Source organism: Lacerta agilis, chromosome 10 (assembly GCF_009819535.1).
Source record: "Lacerta agilis isolate rLacAgi1 chromosome 10, rLacAgi1.pri, whole genome shotgun sequence".
Lineage (NCBI taxonomy): Eukaryota > Metazoa > Chordata > Lepidosauria > Squamata > Lacertidae > Lacerta > Lacerta agilis.
This window is the reverse complement of record NC_046321.1, coordinates 32887619-32908272: the sequence shown is the minus strand read 5'-3', so window position 1 is coordinate 32908272 and position 20654 is coordinate 32887619. Positions and strand designations below refer to the sequence as shown.

General features: G+C 39.5%; 1 protein-coding gene across 10 annotated transcripts in view; it reads right to left on the bottom strand.

The window, feature by feature from the left end:
- Positions 1-20654, bottom strand: part of ANKS1B (ankyrin repeat and sterile alpha motif domain containing 1B) — a 336209-nt gene that overhangs the window by 17659 nt on the left and 297896 nt on the right. For 6 of the 10 annotated variants that reach the window (XM_033163008.1, XM_033163010.1, XM_033163013.1 and 3 more), the window contains 3 exons: positions 11980-12087; positions 10054-10233; positions 1359-1433 (listed from right to left, as the gene is read on the bottom strand). In XM_033163008.1, coding sequence (XP_033018899.1) covers positions 1359-1433; positions 10054-10233; positions 11980-12087 — 363 coding nt within the window. The remainder of the gene's footprint in view (positions 1-1358; positions 1434-10053; positions 10234-11979; positions 12088-20654) is intronic. The other 4 variants (XM_033163011.1, XM_033163017.1, XM_033163012.1 and 1 more) reach the window with 2 other exon arrangements.

The following is a 20654-nucleotide window of genomic DNA, read 5'->3' as shown; positions in this document are numbered from 1 at the left end:
GAACGCATTCTGTTTGAAAACCTGTAAAACTTTAATTATAATTAAAATTAGTGAGCTGCAGAAGTGCTTACATTTGGTAGATCATTCTCACTGTAAATATTAATAGTGGCACAAAGAAATTAAACAGGTGAAGCTCCTGTTATTGCACCACTGTGCCATTGTTGAAAATGCATTTTAATGTATCATTAATTTTAAAAAGAACCACTGATTACACACATGCTCTTACATGTATGTATATGTTCAACTGCCATTTGTTTCACAATGGGTCATTTAAGCTTCAAGTTGTTTCTTTATTTTGTTTTATTGGCTTGTGAAAAAACTCATAATTCAATTTAATCTGTTGTTATAAACATATTTAAGTATTTCTGCTGGGTTCCTTAAACCTGTGACCTTCTTCTGTCTCCCTCTAATAGCTGGGAAGATGGAGGTATAGGAATCAGTTCAGATGGCATTCCTCATGCCTCGCAACTAAGTAACAAAATACCAGAATGCTCTTAGTTGTACATGTTATTAAATATTATATAACAAGTATTATACTATTAGTAATAATAGAACTGTCAGAAATGACAGCACATAGGTAGGTGGAAGGTGCAGATACTGCCGCAGTTCTTACAGCATTTCTGGTCCCCTGGTTCTAGGCATTTTTCTCCCTTTTGCAGCAAAGGTGAACTCTGACTAAAGTTTTTTTTTTATTGTGACACAATATAAACGATGGAGAAATTGTCTGCTTTGCACATGCTCTAGGAAGGAATAGCATGTATAACATGCACTGAAGTAGCACATTAAGACAGTCATAAGGCTGATATTCAAGATACAGTTTATGATATGAGCACATTGCTTCAAGGGACTTCCTGTATCTAAAAGAAGTGCAGATTGTTTAGACATGCTACAAGATACCATTCATGAAGAACACATTGAAATGATGAGCTAGTACATCGTTAAAAAAGGAGAAGCAGCCCTAAGAAACTAGAAAGGATCCTTCCTGGTCACTGAAAACAGAAGGCACAAAACAGAGTGAAATTGCAGAATGTATGCAATTTACTCCCATTCTTGTCTTTGAAGGCTAACAAAGACAAAGCACCTAGAGCAGAAGTTAAACTATAGATCAGGTCACTTCTTTTGTTTAAAAACGGACCTTTGGCGCTGAAAAAAATTGCACCCTGCTACACAAAAGCCAACAAGTTTATTGCACACTATGAAAACAAAATGTAAAAACACATACGTACAATCCTGGAAATAACTGGATGCTACACATTGCTTTTTAAAGTCTGAAAAGCATGGCACCTGTATAAAATATTAACAACACCAAGGCAACACAATGAACATCAATACAGTGACAATTTATTGAAGTATCTTACATTATGAACCTGATGGACTGCTGTGTAAGGATATCCTGCATTCTGGCTGGTCCAAATTTCACAGACAGAAGACTGCTAATATAAACAGAAAACTACATCTCATCTTGTAAATAGTAAAGCACCACCAACACCCCCAAGCCCAGGAAGAAAAAGTATTGCAGGTGGGGGCATGAACACAATTGCAAGATTTTGTTTAAAAGAAGAGAACGTTTCAAATTGGCAGCAGCTGTTAAAGCCCTCTAACATATTCACTGACAAAACATATTTTGGGCTTATAGAAAGAAAACACAGCTCAATGATTTCAGATTGAGTTTTGGACCTATTCAGAATAATAAAACAATTACATGATTATGAAATAGAACTAAATAGCAGAAAGGGGGAAAGTGTGTACTCTTCAATCATATCTTAGCCTTTGATTTGCATTCTACAGCTGAAAAGGGTTTTTCAATGGTGATTTACCTTGGGGAGAAAAGGCTAAAACAAACAAATACTGAGCATAATCAAATGTGCTGCTGCTGAGCAATAAGCACTAATGTCAGTGGTATTTGTGGATAACATTTGAAAGGTTTTTGAAAGGCCTTAGTTATTTGAAAGAAATTAGCTACAGTCAACCAAGGCTGCATGATGCACAGTCTCCAAACATTTTCATGCAGTAGGCCAGAAAGAGAGATAGCAGAGATCAGTAGATTGGGCCAATATCTTTAAAATGCAATTAGAAAAGAACAAATTCATGGCTGTAAAATGGAGTAACAACACACTATCTCATTCCAACCGTCATACGGAATGCAGGATGCTAAAAAATACATGTTGTGTTTGGAGAGAAAGCAAGATGCACATTACAACAATACACAAAAAGGAAATCAGATTCATATCATCTGACAGCAAAACGTTGTATATATTTCCTTATTTGGACACCACAAGCAAATCCAATATAATAGCTCATAGTAGCCAAGCAACTAAAATAAGCACCAAATAGGGTAGCTACCCAGAGTCTCCTGAGAATGCAACAATGAAAGGCTTTAAACAGCTGAGAAATGCAACTACAATCTCTGGAGTAGCTAGCAATTAATACATCAATAGCTTAACCACAGTATGCAGAGCATAGCCAGCAGTTAAGACAAGCAGCAGGAATTTAATATCAGTGTCTAAATAAAGCCTGCATTCAAACAGAAACAGCTTCCTGCAAGAAAATCACAATTGCTCTCATGTTTCCCTTAGTGAAATATGTATGCCTCACACTGACTGACAAGCTGTGTCACTGCTGAAATTCAAAGGACTGGTAGTAGAGGCTGCCTTTCTCTAAACTGACCAGAATGTGTTCCTACAAGTCAATCCTAGAAACCCACACTAAAGCAAATAAGTGATTATGAGGGGGCATGGTATCCACTGTGGCAGCACACTGTCACAACCAGTTGCATTGTGCTTCCTGTCTAAATCAGATCAATAGTAATTGAATATTAGTATTTTGGCTACTTCAACTGAAATTATGTATGTGTTAACCCATTTGAAGGATGTCAGACCAAGGTTGCTTCCTCAGTAGGTTTTGCACAAAGTGTTAGCAACAATGTCAATAATTACCTGGGCTGCAATTTGGACAAAGGTTAAAAATAGACTACTGCAGACTTACTTTGGAGAATTATCTAGATGGTGTGCTAGAGGCAAACTGTTCCCAATGCAATCTGACCCCATTCCACTGGAGGACAGCCTGATACCAGTCTACTGGAGGCTGGTCCTGCTAGCACACTGGCCAGAATGCAAAGAAGTCCAGCATAGCTAATGTTGAGTTCCTTTGGTCTGGGTAGAGGAACACTCTTGTGAGGTACTAAAGCTGATTAACTGGATGGCTATGAGACTTTGTGAAGGGAGAAAGGAATGGTTGTGGGATGAGTTGGGTGTCAAAGCTGTGCAGTATAGCTTCAGCCTGGACTAGAAGGAGTGCTGAAGAACTAAGCAAAAGTGCTCGTAAATTGTAGATTGGAATTGGGTGAAGGTAGCGTTAGCACATTCCAGAGGTCCCATGCTTACTGAATACAGGGTGGGAATCATTGTCTTGTTCATCCATGGTAATGGAGAACAGCCCTTATACACAGCAGCTTACTTTGCCTACTGTGCCTAGGCCTCTGCTTAGCTGTCATTTATGGGCAAAACAAAATGGAAACCATCTGAGCCAAGGTACTAAGGAACACACATAAAGGAACAGATCTGTGCTTTCTTGCTACTACTATTCTCTACCTAGTGGGCCATGTTCTCTTCTTCTATCAGTCCAGATGTGCTTATGCAACACATGCACAGAGAGTGGAGCCCTGGCAGCTGTGTTGGTACAAAGAAAATGCCTTTCAAAAAGTTACCTACAGAAGTCAGTAGTATCTCTTTAAAAAAAACAAATGAATATATTTGAAGCATTCCTAAAGACCTAGCAGAGTTCTGAAGATAATTTATTCTGACTACATTAATGCCTAAGGCTTATTTTACTCATTAACTAGCTTCATGTCTGTTAATGTTTCAATGGACAGGAAACAGAGAAATGGCATGGCAGAAAATGCAAACTATATGAATGAAAATAGTTTTAATATAAAGGTCGCTTGTTCTTTCTGCAACTTGGGAAAGTTTTAATGAACATGTGTTGAGGTGACCTTGCATAGTAGTTCCATAAGTTGACCTGTGCATTCTCTTTTGTGTTTCCAGGGTGAGATGAGAAAGGACCAGAACATATGTGATGTTAAATGCATGAATACATTTGTATTTGGCTTGTTTTTCCTATCAAAATATGGCAGGAAAGCAGGATTGGAGTTGTGACTGGCAGGGAGTACTGTTTAGCTCTTTTGCTGTTATCCCAGTGAAAATGTGCAATTTGCCTGAGAGGAAAACTTCATTTGGAGCCAATGGAGCTTTTGCCTCACAGACAAATAGCTGTGTGTGCTATTTTCATTGAGGCTGTGGTGTGGGGAAAAGAGTTAACTCCCTCACCATGTTCCCAGGTCCTGATCCAGGTTAGGCACACTACAGCTTTTTATACTAAAGGAAAAATTGGTATGTTTAATATATTGACAAATTCATCACCATTCTGCTATGGCCCTCACAACTCCTCTGCAGCTTGAGGCACAAACTTTATATATAGTGACAACTCCTGCATTTCCCCACAGGGAAGATGGTCAGTTTCTCTTTGCAAGCTTCCATGAAGGCATAAAGAGAAGTAGCACTTCTTCATCTGGGAAGCAGCAGACACCTAGAGTTAACCTGCTGCAGTTCCTAAAAGATGAAATGATAATTGGGTGTAATTCATCCTGAAAACACATATAAATAATTGAAGTAAGTGGTTCATTATGCTGAAAAGCTATCACAGAGAAGAGTAGACCAAATATTACTAATACAGTGGTACCTCGTGTTACGTACCATCCCCCTTATTAATGCTGTGGGTTACGCGCTTCAGTAACCTGGAAGTAGATGCCCCTTGTTGCGACCTTTGCCCCAGGATGTGAGCAGAAGTCATGCTCCAGTGGCACGGTGGCAGCAGTAGGCGCCATTAGTGAAAGCGCGCCTCATGTTACGAGCGGTTTCCTGTTATGAACGGATCTCCAGAATGGATTAAGTATGCAACACGAGCTACCACTGTAATACTAATATTAATACTAATACTAATAATAACTCTTGCCATCTGGGAATCTGTTTTGCTTTCCAGCTCCATTTCACTTGCAACCTGAGTGTAACAGAGCTGTGAGAATCTGATGAACTGGAGCTGGGTGCTGAGGCTTCCGGAGGTCTTTGAACACTATAGTATGTCAGATCATCAAACCTATCCTGGTGAATCTCAATGTTTTACAGGAGTCTGAAGAATCCATTTATGTGAGGAAATGGTATATAGATGCTATGGAATTATCCCAGTAAGTATCAGCAAGTATTTAAAAAGAGTAGCATTCCATGCCAAACAATAATGAGGTTATTGTCAGATTGTGTCAGTTGTGTTCCATCCCCATGCGATAGAGAGGAAAGCCCAAACAAATAAACTTTAAGGAAATTTTCTCCACTATTAGCTGCTGCTTCAGTTTGTTTTTATGGAAGGATGTGATATTCTGAGGTTCAAACTGACAACTTAGCCATTAAAATAAAGGATCCTGTAAATTACCGGTACAAAGAAGCCTTCTTTTCTAGACTGCTAAAGCAATGAAACAAAAAAACCACATCATTATTCTTGTGCATTTTAGTATAGTGCATAACACCCATGCCTATACCCTGACACCTTCAAGAGGCAAATACATAGTGTAGTATTCAACCAAATTTAGACCCAATGAAATTAATGAACGTAACAAATTTAGGCCCATTCACTTCAGTGGGTCCACTCGGAGTAAAACTCACTCCTGTCAGATGCACTCTGGTTATAAAACGTGTCTTTTAAGGATACTAGACTACCCTTTTCTTGGGCCCAAATGTTCACATCCATGATATGAAAGGCCTGTGGCTACTCCAGTCATTTCAAGACTCTGGAGTCATCGTATGTGATGAAAAAAGAACAGAAAGATGGCTACATTTGCCTGAATCTAGTTTCTTCCTCACACTTCATTCACCAAGATGGAATTCTCTATTTGAACAAGTTTGCCCTAAGGTTGAGATGAGCTGGTACATGCAGACAGCCCTAAAACTATTGCAAACTGCTTTCAAATTAATTTCCATCTAGCTGAACAAAAGTTGTGCTTTTTTCAGGGGCAATTGCTTCAGGTTCCTGCTGTCAGTTACTATGGGGTTTTTTCCAGCCTTATCTAATCTTTTAAAAAAGTCAGCCTTGGTGCTCATCTCTCAAAGCAGGATTTATCCTAGCGATCTCAGTTCTAATGTGCCAAACATGCACAGTGAAATGAAAACTTCTGCTGACTAACCACTTCCTTTTTTTTGCTAATAATGTCACTATAACCTTCTCAACCTTAACAGCCTTTCACCTTCAGAATGAATCTAGAACAGGTGGCTGATATATCAAACGTCTTTGGTCAAGCACCCTCCCTTGGAAAAGCAGGCATGTATAAACAATTTCACAATCAGAGATTGAAAATAAGTGTCCAGATTGTATAGAGTAGGAAATCAGATAAAAAAAATACTCCGAGCAGGGTTGGACACATCAAATTTATCCAGATTTTACCACTTAGAAGTCAGTGGGCATGAAAATGTTACCAGAGTTTGGGGCTGTGTACACATTACTGACTTAAATCACAGCTATGTCATTCTTTTTCTCAACAGGGATCACAGCTACGTGTTTTTTTGGGGGGGGCATATCAAAACACAGTATTTCCTAAGAAGCAACAGGATAGATATGGATTGTGGTTAAAATGTGTACACTACTTCCCAAGCCAGCAATAGGAATACACTGGATACAGATTAAACAGGAGTGTGTACACAGCCTGGGTCAATAGACATGCCTACAGGAAGGCTCAGGACAGAGGAAGTGAATTTGCATAATTATAAAGAGATCACATATTAAATACAAATGTAAATGGAAGCCCACCAGACTTCTAAAGAAATGTTAATGGGCTGTGACATGCATTTTATGGACAAAATCAGTGGAACTGCTTTGAAGGAAGTAGGCTGAGTATATTATGGAATTATAACCTCAGTTTCATGCTTGCATGTTTATCATATCATGTATGAGAGAGGTAATTCAAGAATGAAATTGAGACAACTTCTAGAAAGGAAATATTATATACCTTTGGGGAGTATTATATTTTCAAATATACAGAAATGAGAGAAGGGTTTGAAGAGGGTATAAGGGACTAGAAGCAGCAACAGAGAAGGATGAGATACTCAGTGACACGATGTGCATATATTAAACTACTCAGTGACAATAAATCTGGCATTGCCTATTCCGACATTCAAGCTTTGCGACCTGCAGAGAAGTTCTTTTATAGTCAGTGGTGTTTTGTTACTCTGCTCTTCTTTATTAAAGCTATCTTGCATACCAAGGAGGACTCCCCAATTCCTTCCAATAATAGGTTAGCAGAAAACCTAATTCAGCTGTTTAAAACCACATATTAACATTTGTATTTAAATGTTCAACTGAGCAAATAGAACTTATCAGCTGCCCTTGGGTTTTTCAAGAGGGAACCACACTTTTCCTTTCTATGTTGCTGTTAGATTTTTAAAACATTGCAATTATGGGCATTAAACATCCCCCCTCGTCCAGGTTGAACTGCTGAAATAATCTATCTGTGCTTATGGCTATGCCAGGCACTTGGATGCCTCTATCGGGGCAGAATGCCTGCTCAGTGGAGTGAAACTTTCATGTCACTAACATGCTTCATGAACTCAACTGGCCTTCCATCTGTTTTGGGTGCAATTCAGAGTTTGGTCTCTGATGCGTACAGTGAAGCATTACAACATGGTTTATGATCTGGCCTTAAGTCCTATGCACCATCAAAGAACAGCACATATCACCCACAGCACTTTCACTGATAGAAGTTCAACTATGCTGACCTTTAGAATGAAATATGGCATATCTTTTTGGTCAAGCATATGCTATATTTAAGGTAGTCGGTGGATTATTCATTTGTGTTTGAATGTATGGAGGGTAAGTGGCACTCCATTTCTAAGGGTGCTGAATGTTGTGGTGGTGGGACATAACTGTGACCTTCAGATTCTATTGGACTCCAGTTCACATCCACCCCAACCAGCATGCTCCATGGTCACGGTGATGGGAGTTATACACCAAGGGCCATAGGTTAGTCACTTCTGGTTTAGTGTAATGTTTGAAGCATTATTATGGTGTTCATTAAGTAAAGACAGGAAATATTTCAACAGCCCCAACACAAAATATCTAAATATGCAATACCCAAAAGCCCTTTTAAGAATGATTGAAATCTAATTGTAAAAATAACAGTTTGAGCAAATCCCTTGAATTGCTATAATGTCAGCAAAAATCATAACCAAATATGAACACACACCATCTAATTTCTGTCAAAAAGCTATGAAATGTATTTCTATCAAAAGCTGAATAAGAAAGTATATCCATAATCAGATGTGGAGACGAAGTGGCTTTGTGTGCAGCTTACATAGAATTATCCCTTGTGGGGCCAAAAATAAGAAATGGGCCATTATTGATGAGAGGGATTTTCATAGATAATAAACTAGCAACATCACCCCCATTCAGAAATTCCTTAATAAGCATGGAATAAAATTACTGAAGGGCAATACTAACTACTAAAACAAGGTATCATAAGTACATTAGCAGCCACTCAACTACAAGGTGGCTTTTGCCCTTGGTTTATGATGGATGCTGAGGCATCAGTTACATAGGCCTGACTTTGAAGCTTGCTAAATTTGTGTTGAACTATTAAATTCTGAATGCCTTACTTAAACCATTTGCTGAACAAGATTCCCAGCCAGGTTTCCATCAAGAAACCTTAATAATAATAAAAAAATCCTAAGGATGGGTTAGAATCTGCAATAAATGAATGCACCCAATAGCTTTCAGTTGCAGGAAAATATTTCCAGATTGGATCTGTTGCTTTTTGGTAAATTCCAGATTTTTTCAAAAATACATGAGACGTGTACCTAGAGCATCCCAGGTTGTTATCAGCTCTACTCTCAGACTTCCCATGCTTGAAGGTCTCTGCCTCAGCAAGGGGACAGGGATACTTGGTATCAAAGCATGCTCAAAGAGGACACTCCTGGGCTGCCCTGTGTATGTGCGGAATGTAAGGTAAAGGTAAAGGAACCCCTGACCATTAGGTCCAGTCACGGATGACTCTGAGGTTGTGATGCTCATCTTGCTTTATTGGCCGAGGGAGCGTACAGCTTCCGCATCATGTGGCCAGCATGACTAAGCTGCTTCTGGCAAACCAGAGCAGCGCACGGAAACGCCATTGACCTTTCCGCTGGAACGGTACCTATTTATCTACAGTATTTGCACTTTGACGTGCTTTCGAACTGCTAGGTGGGCAGGAGCTGGGACCGAGCAACGGGAGCTTATTCCGTCGCGGGGATTCAAACCACCAACCTTCTGATCGGCAAGCCCTAGGCTCTGTGGTTTAACCCACAGCGCCACCCGCATCCCTGTGCAGAATGTACTGTGGCATCAATTCATGATTCCACAACTCACTTCAGAGTTAAACAGAGCAAAACGAACTCATTCTACAGTCAGCCAAAACTATTTTGAATGTAGCAATATGATTCCACTTAACACTAAATGCAGGAAAATAATTGTGAGAATACACCCTGGAAGATCTATAAGAAATGTTGCTGCTAAGGAATTGGACTTTAGCTTCCTTTCATTTAAAAAAGTAACACGTTCAACATTGTTTCTACAACCAAATCCTAGCAATAAGACAGCTTGCTGGTATCATTCACTCTTAGGAGACAAAAAATATCAGTCATTAAAATCTTATCTTCTTCAAACACAAACAGAATATTTCGATTTCACATCTCAATGCTATTCACATCTCCCAGGCCTGTTAGCATACAAATAAACTAGTTTATAGAATATAAAGTCTCTCTAGAGCATAGATTTTAAAATGTGTGTTTATAGAGCAGGATAAAAGAATTACAAAATAAATGCAAACCAATTTAGTTGTGGAATCAGCATATTGTTCCAAAACATACTAACATTCACAAAAAGATATACTCTTATTTTTAAAGGTACATCTCAAATTTTAAAAAAGTGAACATACAACCCTAATTATACTAAATTTTAACAGCAAAGGTTTCCCAACATTACCTGTGCCATCTGTCTCTCCAATTTTGACCGAGGAATATCATCAAAATAGCTGTCATTTCTTCTTCTCCTTGCATCCCCCTGCATGATAATGTGTGGAACGTCCAGGGAGCCACCAGTAGTGTAAGTGCTTTGGCTGAGTGAGGGAGACAACTGAGGAGGAGTGTGGTTACCGCTGGGTTCCTGCACATAATTAGAGAAAGTAACAGCATGGAATAAACAGACTTTCCTGCACTGAAGCTAAAAGTGTATGAACTGCAGCTACAAGAGCTAGACAGTGTCTCAAGTGCTGGACATATATATAATGTATATACCATCTATGTATATGGTGCTTTACAAGGTATGACAGGTTCCTACATCAAGAGATCACACTCTAAAACAGACAGAGAAAAAGAACAAAGTTGGGGCAATGGGGGCAATGGAAGAATATAATTATTTGGTTTGGTTATGCTAAGGCATAGTAACTAGGGATATGATCCTGGAAATGCTGAATTTTGAGGAGGGACTTGCAGGCTTTAAGGAAGGTAGTCACACAGAACCATTTGGGGAGGCAGTTCCAGGCATGAGGGGCTGGGACGGGAAATGGCTGGAATTATTTCAGATGGCAGGAGACCTTTGGACAGCTGAGGGTAGAAGAGCTGGACAAGTGACAGGAAGGAGTGTGGCAGGACATAAGCATGGAGAGATAAGGAAAGGCAAGAAAACTCTTGTTCATCCTCAAATCTTGCCTTGATTATGACAATCTTATTCTCTCTGGCCTTCTGTTGTCTCACCTTAGTTGACTCTCATCCATCCTGCACTCTGATGACAGAATTATACATCTCTCTGATAAATGGGTTTTGCCACAAGTATCTATTTTTATTGTTTTAAATGTTTTTGTGTTTTTAACTGTTTTTTTAGTGTGTGTGTGTGTGTTAAGCCATGTCCTTAATGCCAGCCTCAAACCAGTCAGGGTTCTGCTGTTCTCTTTTGCCCTCGGAGAACATAGCTGTGTTGTAGGTTGCCTCTTTGATGTAGTTCCACCTTGCTTGAATGCTGTCTCTGGGGCAATTCAGTAGACTTAGTTCAGTGAGTATGGGTTGTTCCTCAGGGTTTACTTCCAAAACTTTTCTCAGGAATGTGTATAGTCCCAAGGCAACAGAGGTTTAGGATCAGTTTTCCTTCTCCTAGATGGGCTACCTTCCCAGGTTGATGAGTTCCATCTGCCCCTCATTTCCCTCAATAGTACATGCTGAAACTGCCTTCTTGAGCATTGGACCCGCTATTGGTCTTGTCCTCTCAAACTGCCAGAGCCTGTCTTTACATGCAGTGGATAGACAAGTGCCTAACTCACCTGACTCACTGAGGGTTTAAGACCCATAGACTACTCTCACCTGGTTTAGCCAGTTAAACCAGTCAAACGTGGGGTGTGGCCACTGTCAGCTTTTAGGAGCCACAGGTGAGAGCTGAGTGCAGGGTGGGGAGCAAAGGTGGACGAACTACTCGAGAAGGAGCACGACGTGTCCCCCACCAGAGATACTGCCCCTCCCCTAACATCATATGCCAAGAAAAAATGTGGAAATTAAAAAGCCCACCAAATTCAACAATTTATAGACTTGTTTTGTGCAGAAAATTCAGACAGACACACTAATTCAGTAAGACATGAACATTAATTACATTAAGTAGTTGAACAAGAATACCTGTTGATGCTATTAAATACAGTGTGTTTTTTTCTCAAGCAAAATCACAAAAATAAAATAAAAATCCCTCAAGTAAACCATGCTGGTCAAACAGATTAGAGAGCCTTATAAAAATATGAAAAAAGAAGAGAGCTATAAATCTCAGTTCGTATGGGTAGTTGCTAAATCATCATTATTTGTGTTTGAAGATTTTATAGGCCTTTTACAATACGTGTTTGAGGGAATACAAGACATATTTTCTGGAACTTACCCTGAGGGTTATAGATCTTGGTGGTTTCTGAGGTGGATCTTCGTGAAGCCTGTCTCCCAGTGAGGCCAAAATGCGTTTTCGATGGCCAAGCAAACTGATTTTTAAAACCTGAAAAGTAAAAGGAAGCTGATAAACAAACAAAATTTTAAAATAATGAATGACTGAAGAACCTGCCAAGAAAATGCAGCTATGTAACTATTAATCAGAATATTGTCCCTGATGCTGAGGTGCAGAAAAGTAATGTGTGGAGAGGCATATAATGATACTATTAATAATAGAGTTTGGTTGGAAAGTAGGCTGGAAGGAATGCCAGAAAGAATCCAAAGTAGTGAGAGGTAATGCTACAGAACAAGCCAAAAGGCCAGCAGTAGAGAGATGTGCCATGTCAGAAGGGCAGGGGAGTAGGGAGGAGAGAGCAGTCAACAGGGAAGATAGAGAATCACAAAATGAACTCAAAAGGTATGTAATAAAATACATAGAGAATAAAAAAATAACCCAAACTCCTGGTTTGTCTTGTTAGGGTTGAAGCAGGAAGGCATGAAATGTTCCTTGCAAAGTACAGTCCTTTTGACATAGACACTATTTGCTGCTGTGGCCCTCTAGTCATAGCATCCTTTAAGAACTTCAGGCTAGAGGAAAGAGACTAAACATGGACTTGCTGTGGAAAGTAGGAACCAGTGTGCATTGCATGTGCATCCAATAGATGCAAAATTATTTGTGCAGATACATGCTCTTGCAGTGTTGTTTCTGCACCAACAAATCTCATCTAGCCCTAGACGGAATAGTGGCAGAGGGGAGGGGGGGCCAGTTATCCAGACCCCTTTCTTCAATAGGAACAATTTGGTTGGGCTAAATATATATTGCCACTGCTCTAAACAGTGAAACAGAGCTGACACAGTGCAAGTCACTGCTGGAAGTGTATTGTAGAAGACTCTGATGGTGGCATATGGTATCTAAACACCAGGCGGAATTTTAATCAACATTATTTGTTGCGTATTTGGTATATTTTTATTGCCAATGCTCATCTGATATACATATTATTATCCAGAACACTGAACCACTTTAATTATGAAGGCAGATCACCCTATAGAGAAAATATCTAACACATTCACACCTGCCCCAGCAAGGCAACTATGAATTATACTGTGCTGTCAACTTTTGGTGCTTATTCCTAAAACAATTTTTTTGCAACTGTGCTGTGATAAATGATCTGCATTACACCACTTCTTTGTTACTAAAGAAAAACCCTTTGCACAGGTTAAATTTTAGTATAGTGCATCAATAAATTGTGTCCAATTTCACTAGCAAATTTGATAGCACTACTAAATGCTACAACTCTATCTCTGCTTTTCAATTACAACTTGGTATAAGACAGTTACAATATTCTAAAAAACGGCATGTGTGCAAAGATTCTATTTGTAAATACTATATATATGTAGGCCACTATGCATTAGACTAAGTAATTGGATTACAGTGTTTAACTCCAGTAGATAGTGTTATAAATTGATACAATGCAAAAATGATACTCTGTTGAAAGTTTCTTAAAGTTGACAGATGTGTGTATGGTGGGGTATGGAGCACATGTAGTCTGACAAGTCAGTTGATTATTGCTGATACTGAAAAGCACACATTGTTCTAGTTAAGGCTGGCATTAAGTTAGACTATTTTCCTGTCTGAAAACAAAAATACACTTTCAAACAGACTGTCCTTTCATCATAATTCTGCTTGACTACTTTGTACGTTCCCTGGATAACAAGAGCCACATATTAAAAATAAATAAAACAAAAATCCACCAACACATGCACATAGTACAACCTGACAAGTTAGAGAAGGTGTAGCCAATGTGGCATTGGACTATAACTCCCATCATTCCTGATGATTGGGCATGCTGAATGGGGCTGTTGGGAGCTGTAGTCCAATAACATCTGGAGGGCACCCCATTGGCTATCTAAGGAAATAATGGCAGTTGTCTCTTTCTAGAGAGAAAAGAGCTAGAGCTAATTCTGGAAGGGTGAGTCATGGTCCAGTCTAAGAGCTGTTGTGCAACAGTTCCCTTCTGTGTCATTTGAGTCATGCCAAAAGTCCTGGATCATATGGGAGAAGTCCATGATGTGGTTCCTTCTCTCACCAGTCTGTTGCCCTCCTCAGAAACAGCTGCAATGCTGATATAGGAAGTTACATAGTGAACTCATCCCATGCAGTCCAAAGATTATGATATTGAACAAATAGCATGGATAAGAGCCATGCTGTAGTGACCCATAGTGAGTGCTCTTTTATGACAGTAGTACAGTGCATTGTCACATTGTTGTTGTTGTTGTTGTTGCCTATGGCAGCCATTTTGTGCTGGCACCCATGACACTTTTACACACACACACACACACACACACAGCAAGCAATGCTACATTGTGAAGCGATCGTACGACTGGTTCAATGTACCAGTGTATCTTTAAAACCTAAATTGGCATGTTCCAGTTCTACCACTTTAAGGATTTCTACCACACAGCATTTAATTGGGGGAAAAGCAAACATGCAACCACTGCAAAAGTTTAGAACTAAATACCAACATTAATTGTCCCAGTGGCATGAAATAGTTCTCTTGTATGTATATTACAAGGGGCTCGTATTTTAATGACTGACTCGGGGTGCTTCCACAGTAGCTACGATTTTTTCTGGAATGAACTCAGTTTAATCCATTTACTCAGTTTTTATTAAAACAACAATTTGCATAACTGTTTGCATAATCAGTGCCAATTTGTTTAATCTTTGTAGTCAGCACAATTTCTCATTCATTTATTTTGTTTTCTTTATCACTGCAATTATACAACAGACATTGAAACGTGAGTTCAATATTTAATCCTAATCACTCATTTTTCTTTGTTTAATGCGTAGTCTGACAAAGATCTACACTTAAAAAAAAACAACTTACAGGAATTTATTTAGATAATTAATTGGCTTAATAACCATTAGGACAATGTCATCTGCATAAATAGCTGATTTGTTCTGCTTAAAATTTGTAGACATGCCTGGCTGTCCTTTGTAAGTATAATTCCTAATAATTCTATAGCTAGAATAAACACTGCTGCTAATAAGGGGCATCCGCACTTATTCCCTCTTTTAAAAGTTATTTTGTTGGATAATCTTTTGTTGGATAATCTAGTTTCAAAGTTAATGATGAAAATGATGATTAATTGACCCACCCTTCACCCTAATGTCTCAGTGTGGGTTACAACATTAGAACACAGTACTAAAAACAGTTTAAAACAACTTCCAATCATAAAAATAAAAATAAGGTGGCTCCTAAAAAATAAGCACACCATGTGTCAAAAATAAGCACACCATGTGTCAGGGTAATGAGGTATACCTTCAGCATTCTCTGGAAGCTGTATAATGAAGGCACCAGACATACCTCTGTGCAGAGGGAGTTCCACAATTTAGGGGCCACCACAGAAAATTCCTTCTCCTGGGCCACCCCCCACCACCTGAGCAAGCGTCTGAAGGTGAAGGAACTACCAAGACGGTCTCCCCATGCCAATCTCAGCACTGAAGAGAGCCTGTAGGGAAGGAGGTGGTCTTTCAGATATTTGGGGCCTGAGTCATTTAAGGCTTTAAACACTAATGTGAGCACCTTCAATTAGGCTCAGGAATGAACTGGCAACCAGAGCAACTGTTTTAAAATGGGTTGTATGTAATTTAAATAGACCTCAGTCAATTACCTGGGCATTGAATTTTGGACCAACTGCATTTTCCAAGTCATCTTCAAAGGTAGTCCCACATACAAGTGCATTGTAATAATTCAGTCTGGAAGTTACCAGAGCATAGAGTACAATGGTAATCTTGGTCCAAAAGGGGTTGTAGCTGGTGAAGGCACTCTGAACCACAGAGACCACTTGAGCCTCCGGTGACAGTATCAAACCCAGGAGCAAATCTGCTCCTTCCAGGGGAGTGCAACTCCATCCAGGATTGGTGGTCACCTCCCCGCTTCCTGGACACATAACACTTCTTTTTCAGGATTCAGCTTCAGTTTATTGGCCCACATACAACCCATCACTTCCTCCATGCACTGGCCTAACACTTCAGCTGCCTCTCTTCATTCAGATGGAACAGAGAAATCAAGATAGAGACAGAGAGCCAGGTGCCATCTAACAGACAAGAGACACCAAGTCTAAAACAATTATTTAACCCAAACATCTGAATACTCTTAATTCAAAGAAAACGTTCTGATTTATTAAAGGCTTTCTATGCATCTAAAACATTAATATACCCACTACTCTGTGATTCCTAGCTCTTACAAACAAGTTGGGTAGCTTTCTCACATGGACAGCCTTCTGTGCTTTGCAGAAGATTCTGAGCTATGAATCTAGGCAGACTTTTATTTATTCATGGTAAGACTTAGGCTAATAACTTGTAGTCTATGCTCAAGACTAAGATTGGTCTAAAAACGTTTTAGATAGAGACTACAGTGGCATTCAGTTAATGCAGAGGCCACAACCCTCAGTAATGACTAAATAAGCCAATTAATTCCAATGGGTCTACTCCAAGTATGACCTCGATACTTTATTCCTCCATTTAGCCAAAAGGAAGTTACGTTCAGAACCTAAATAATAAAATAAACTCAGTTTTGCTATAATTTTGCATGAATGTATGTTAACATGGATGGGTAATCTTGTTAACCTTTGCAACAATCTTACTGGGCTAGCCAAGTTGTGCCCAATGTCATCTGCAAAAAGGATAATTTTGACCTCCAGTTGTCCTATCATGAATCCCTTAATCTCTTTACCTAAATGGCATTTGCTAGTTTCTATGAATATCACACAAAAGGGCCAATCACAAGAGGATCTCATATCCCTTTCTAGTTCAATAGTTGGAGACAAAATTCCTTTAATAAATACATTTTCCTTGATGTGTTTATAATATACTAAAATCCATATTTAAATGTTATATCTAATCAGCTTGTGTGACACAACCCTGACCTGCCAGGGTATATTATTATTATTATTATTATTATTATTATTATTATTATTATTATTATTATTATTATTTTTATTTTTATTTTTATTTTTTATTATATGCCTCCTCTGGTTTCCCATCCCTTCTAAGGAACAAAGTCAGATAACTCTTGCCACCACTACACAATCTTCACAACCCTTTGGTATCTCTTATCTGGCAAGATAACACATTAACGCATTGATCGGCTCAAGAGGTATTCCATAACTTCCAGGCTATGTGCAAATCAGCCCATTGGTTGTACCAGGCAACCTGTCAGTCAGTAATTCAGACTTCAGAAGATAAAATGCTATAGTATCTACCAGCCTTCAAATTGTAAGTTGGGAGCCATTTTGGGGTCATGGCCTGATCCATGGTGGGTCACAACAGCAGCACTACCACCATACAAATATATGGTACAAAATTAAGAAGTGTGTCCCCAAATGCATGTTTGAGTTGATTGTGTGTTCTGGATCTGAAAAGGTTGAAGACCACCTTTCCATTTGACTCTAGTAAACTAGAATCACCTCCTTCAAGATTCATCAAGAAATGAAAATATAGCTATTTATTGCTATCGCCTCCTGATGTTATAGTATTGAGAACATAAAATTCATCTTTACCACCTTAACATAAAAATATTTACAGTCATATAGGCAGAACAATATAAAACACTGGGAATTCAAGTCACAGCAAGGTCTGACAGAATGGAAGCCTGCAGCAATAGCACAGTCCATCCCTTGCTAAAGAGAGAGATGTAAAAAACAAAATTACACCTGTACTTTGTGTATATACATTTATTTTCCTAAACCTATATTTCATGCATAAACATTTGCCCTAGGCTGAAACCTGGCATCTATTACACAGTGTAATTGCTGTCATTATTTTGAAAAATAAATGTGGCTGAGCCGTTAAGCAAAAGTAAATGCATGCAGCATGCACACTGCAGAGAAGATGAAGGAACACTGAGGCTATACTCCCATGTCCATTCACCTGGGAATTAGACTTGCTGCTGAATAGAAATCTACAGCACTGCAGTACAAATTTCACTGCTGGGAAAGCAGCTAGAAGGTGTTGGAAACAAATCTAAAACCTTCCTCTCAACACCACCATCACATCCAAGCACTGAGACTACACAACTCTGCCTGTCTTGCTGCCCCTGCTCACGGAACTAGTAGCATTTCAAAGAAAGCTACTTTGAAAGTCTTGGCTTGCAGGACCTGCACTTCCTACCTAGCAATCTAAATTTCATTTCCTGGATTGCACAACTACATTTTGCTATACCATTGGTGTCATTGTGGACTACCTCCAGACTCCTCCCCAGCATCTAGATGATGTGTGATATCCACAGTCTGTGCACCAGGCAAACAAGCCGCATGTCCACCACATACCCAATCGTCAATGTCCCTAATTATCAAATTACCCGCTACCAGGATCCCCCTGCCCAATGAGTATCATCAGCAGAAGAGGATGAACGGCTCATACCTCAAGGAATGGGTTCCTTCTAAAGGGTCATTTCCAACTTCCTCAGTTTGACTATCTCCTTCTCCAAGGCCTTCATTCTCCATGACAGCACGGGAGCTGCCACCCTGGAAGTGGGATGTAGCTATCACAACTCCAAAGGCCTCACTGCCAAGGCTACTTTCCTAAATGCCAATGCGGACTGTCATGGACTGGCTTGATGCAGAGGAGCGGTGAGAGGCATCAGCTGGGAAACCCCCAAGGGAAGAAGGCTCAGAGCCAAGGGATTAGTGGTGGGACAACAACGAGTGGTCAGAGGGAGAAGAGGTAGCAGACTGGGAGGAGAAGGTGTTGGAAGCTGAAAAGGTAACAGGTTTTAGTGTTCAGGAAGAGTCTGGGCAGAGAGTAGTCCAGAATCAGAGGCAGAAGTGGAGCCTGGAGAGCAGTGGGGGCATATTTGCCCCATTATTGTAGGCTTGAGCTCTACAATCACTGAGAGGAATAGCATGCTCTTTCAATGTATCAATTATCAACTGATCATTTCCGCCCCTCTTTAGTTGCTACAATCTGCAAACTTGAGAAATCTTTCTTGAATCTCATAATGCATTTCTTTCAAAAGTACGTATCTCAAAAGAAATGTTGTGTGTTCAGTGTGGGAAGAATCTGGTGTTGAATCTACTATTACTACACAGTACATTGCAGATTGCCTCTCAAGCAAAATGTGTTGTTTCACAAAATTTGAGCATTCTGCAATAAATTCATTTTGTGAGTCGGGGGACATAATGCACTTGAAGCCACTCACTCCTTTTCTGTGACTCCTCTACACTTAGCACACATTCCTGAAGTCCCACCTGGAGAGCAGTTCAATGAGTCCTTAAACGTTTCCATTGTATGAATCACCAATTCAGTGGGGTAAACCAGTAAATGCTAGACCATGCTCTCCCAAGAAAAGTACATCAATGACGCACTTTAAAAGGTAGTACCATTTCACAGCTTCATGTTTTGATTGACGCTTCTAAGATGATGTCAACTCCTGTACCAGGCAGCAGGTGCCTTTCAAGTTCTCGCCAAGCTAGGTAACATTCTCTATGACTATTGCCTTTTTCATGTTTTGGAATCCTGTAGAAAAGTTTCCACCAATTAGCATATCAGCCTTCAGCAGATACCAGGGCAGACTTAGATGCAGAAGTGCTAGTCTTGAGCCAAAATAATTGACATGGAAAGCAATATAAAGCTTATTTCTGTTGATTCCAGACTAGTCTTTCTCTTACATGTAGTTCTCCATTAGTGCTTTGAAATTTCAGTATACTTTCTGGGAAAATCTGATTGCAGCTACCCCTTTCGTCTGTAGTAAAATACTGCATGCTTTAACTGATACCCCTCTGTTCAACTTTAAAAATGTATTCCATCATTCTTTGTCAGTTTCAACTTTATTTGTAAGCGATATAGGCTGCAACCATTTTGTGTGCATCCAAACAACATGCGGCCACCAATGCATGGGTCCTTTTGTACCTGGAAGAGTGCAGAACAGGGGCAGAATAGGCTTATGCACATTCCACCGATGTGCACAGGGGCCAGGAATGGAACCGCCATGCAAAACAGTTGCTGCCTGCATTATAAATATAAGTAAAAATTGCAGCACCTGGCTGTGCTCGCTTGATCAAAACAACAACAATGCAGCAAGAGCTCCACTGCAAACTTTACAGCCTGTTGCAAGTTGGCCACAATAACCTGAGTTGTGCTCAGTTGTAAAACGACTTTACAATTGCATGTTCATTATATCTGAGCAATGCTATTTCTCAGGTTAATCAATAATTCAAAATTAGCAACACCTTTAATCATAAAAGCCCAAATTAAAATACACAGAGATGAATAAATATCCAGTCTTCTAGTCATAGTATTAATAAAGCAGAGCACTATGAAATATTTCAGATGGGGTTTTTTTTGGGGGGGGGGTTGAGTGGGTTTTGGTTTTTTGCTTTTATTATACCTTTACAAATATAATTTGAATCAATGCAAATATTAACTATCTCTTGATTCTTAGGAGATTTGTTTGGAAAAGGTAATTTCCCCAAATGTAGTTAGTTCTTCATCTGTTCGTGATGATAATGGTGGCAATGAGCAGCTTTGCTTTCCTCTGCTTCAAGGCAGGCCTCTGTCAGCACTGACACCAGCACCTGCCGTAAGTCTATGATTCTTCCTCTACCAAAACTGACTCCTTGTTAATTGTCTGC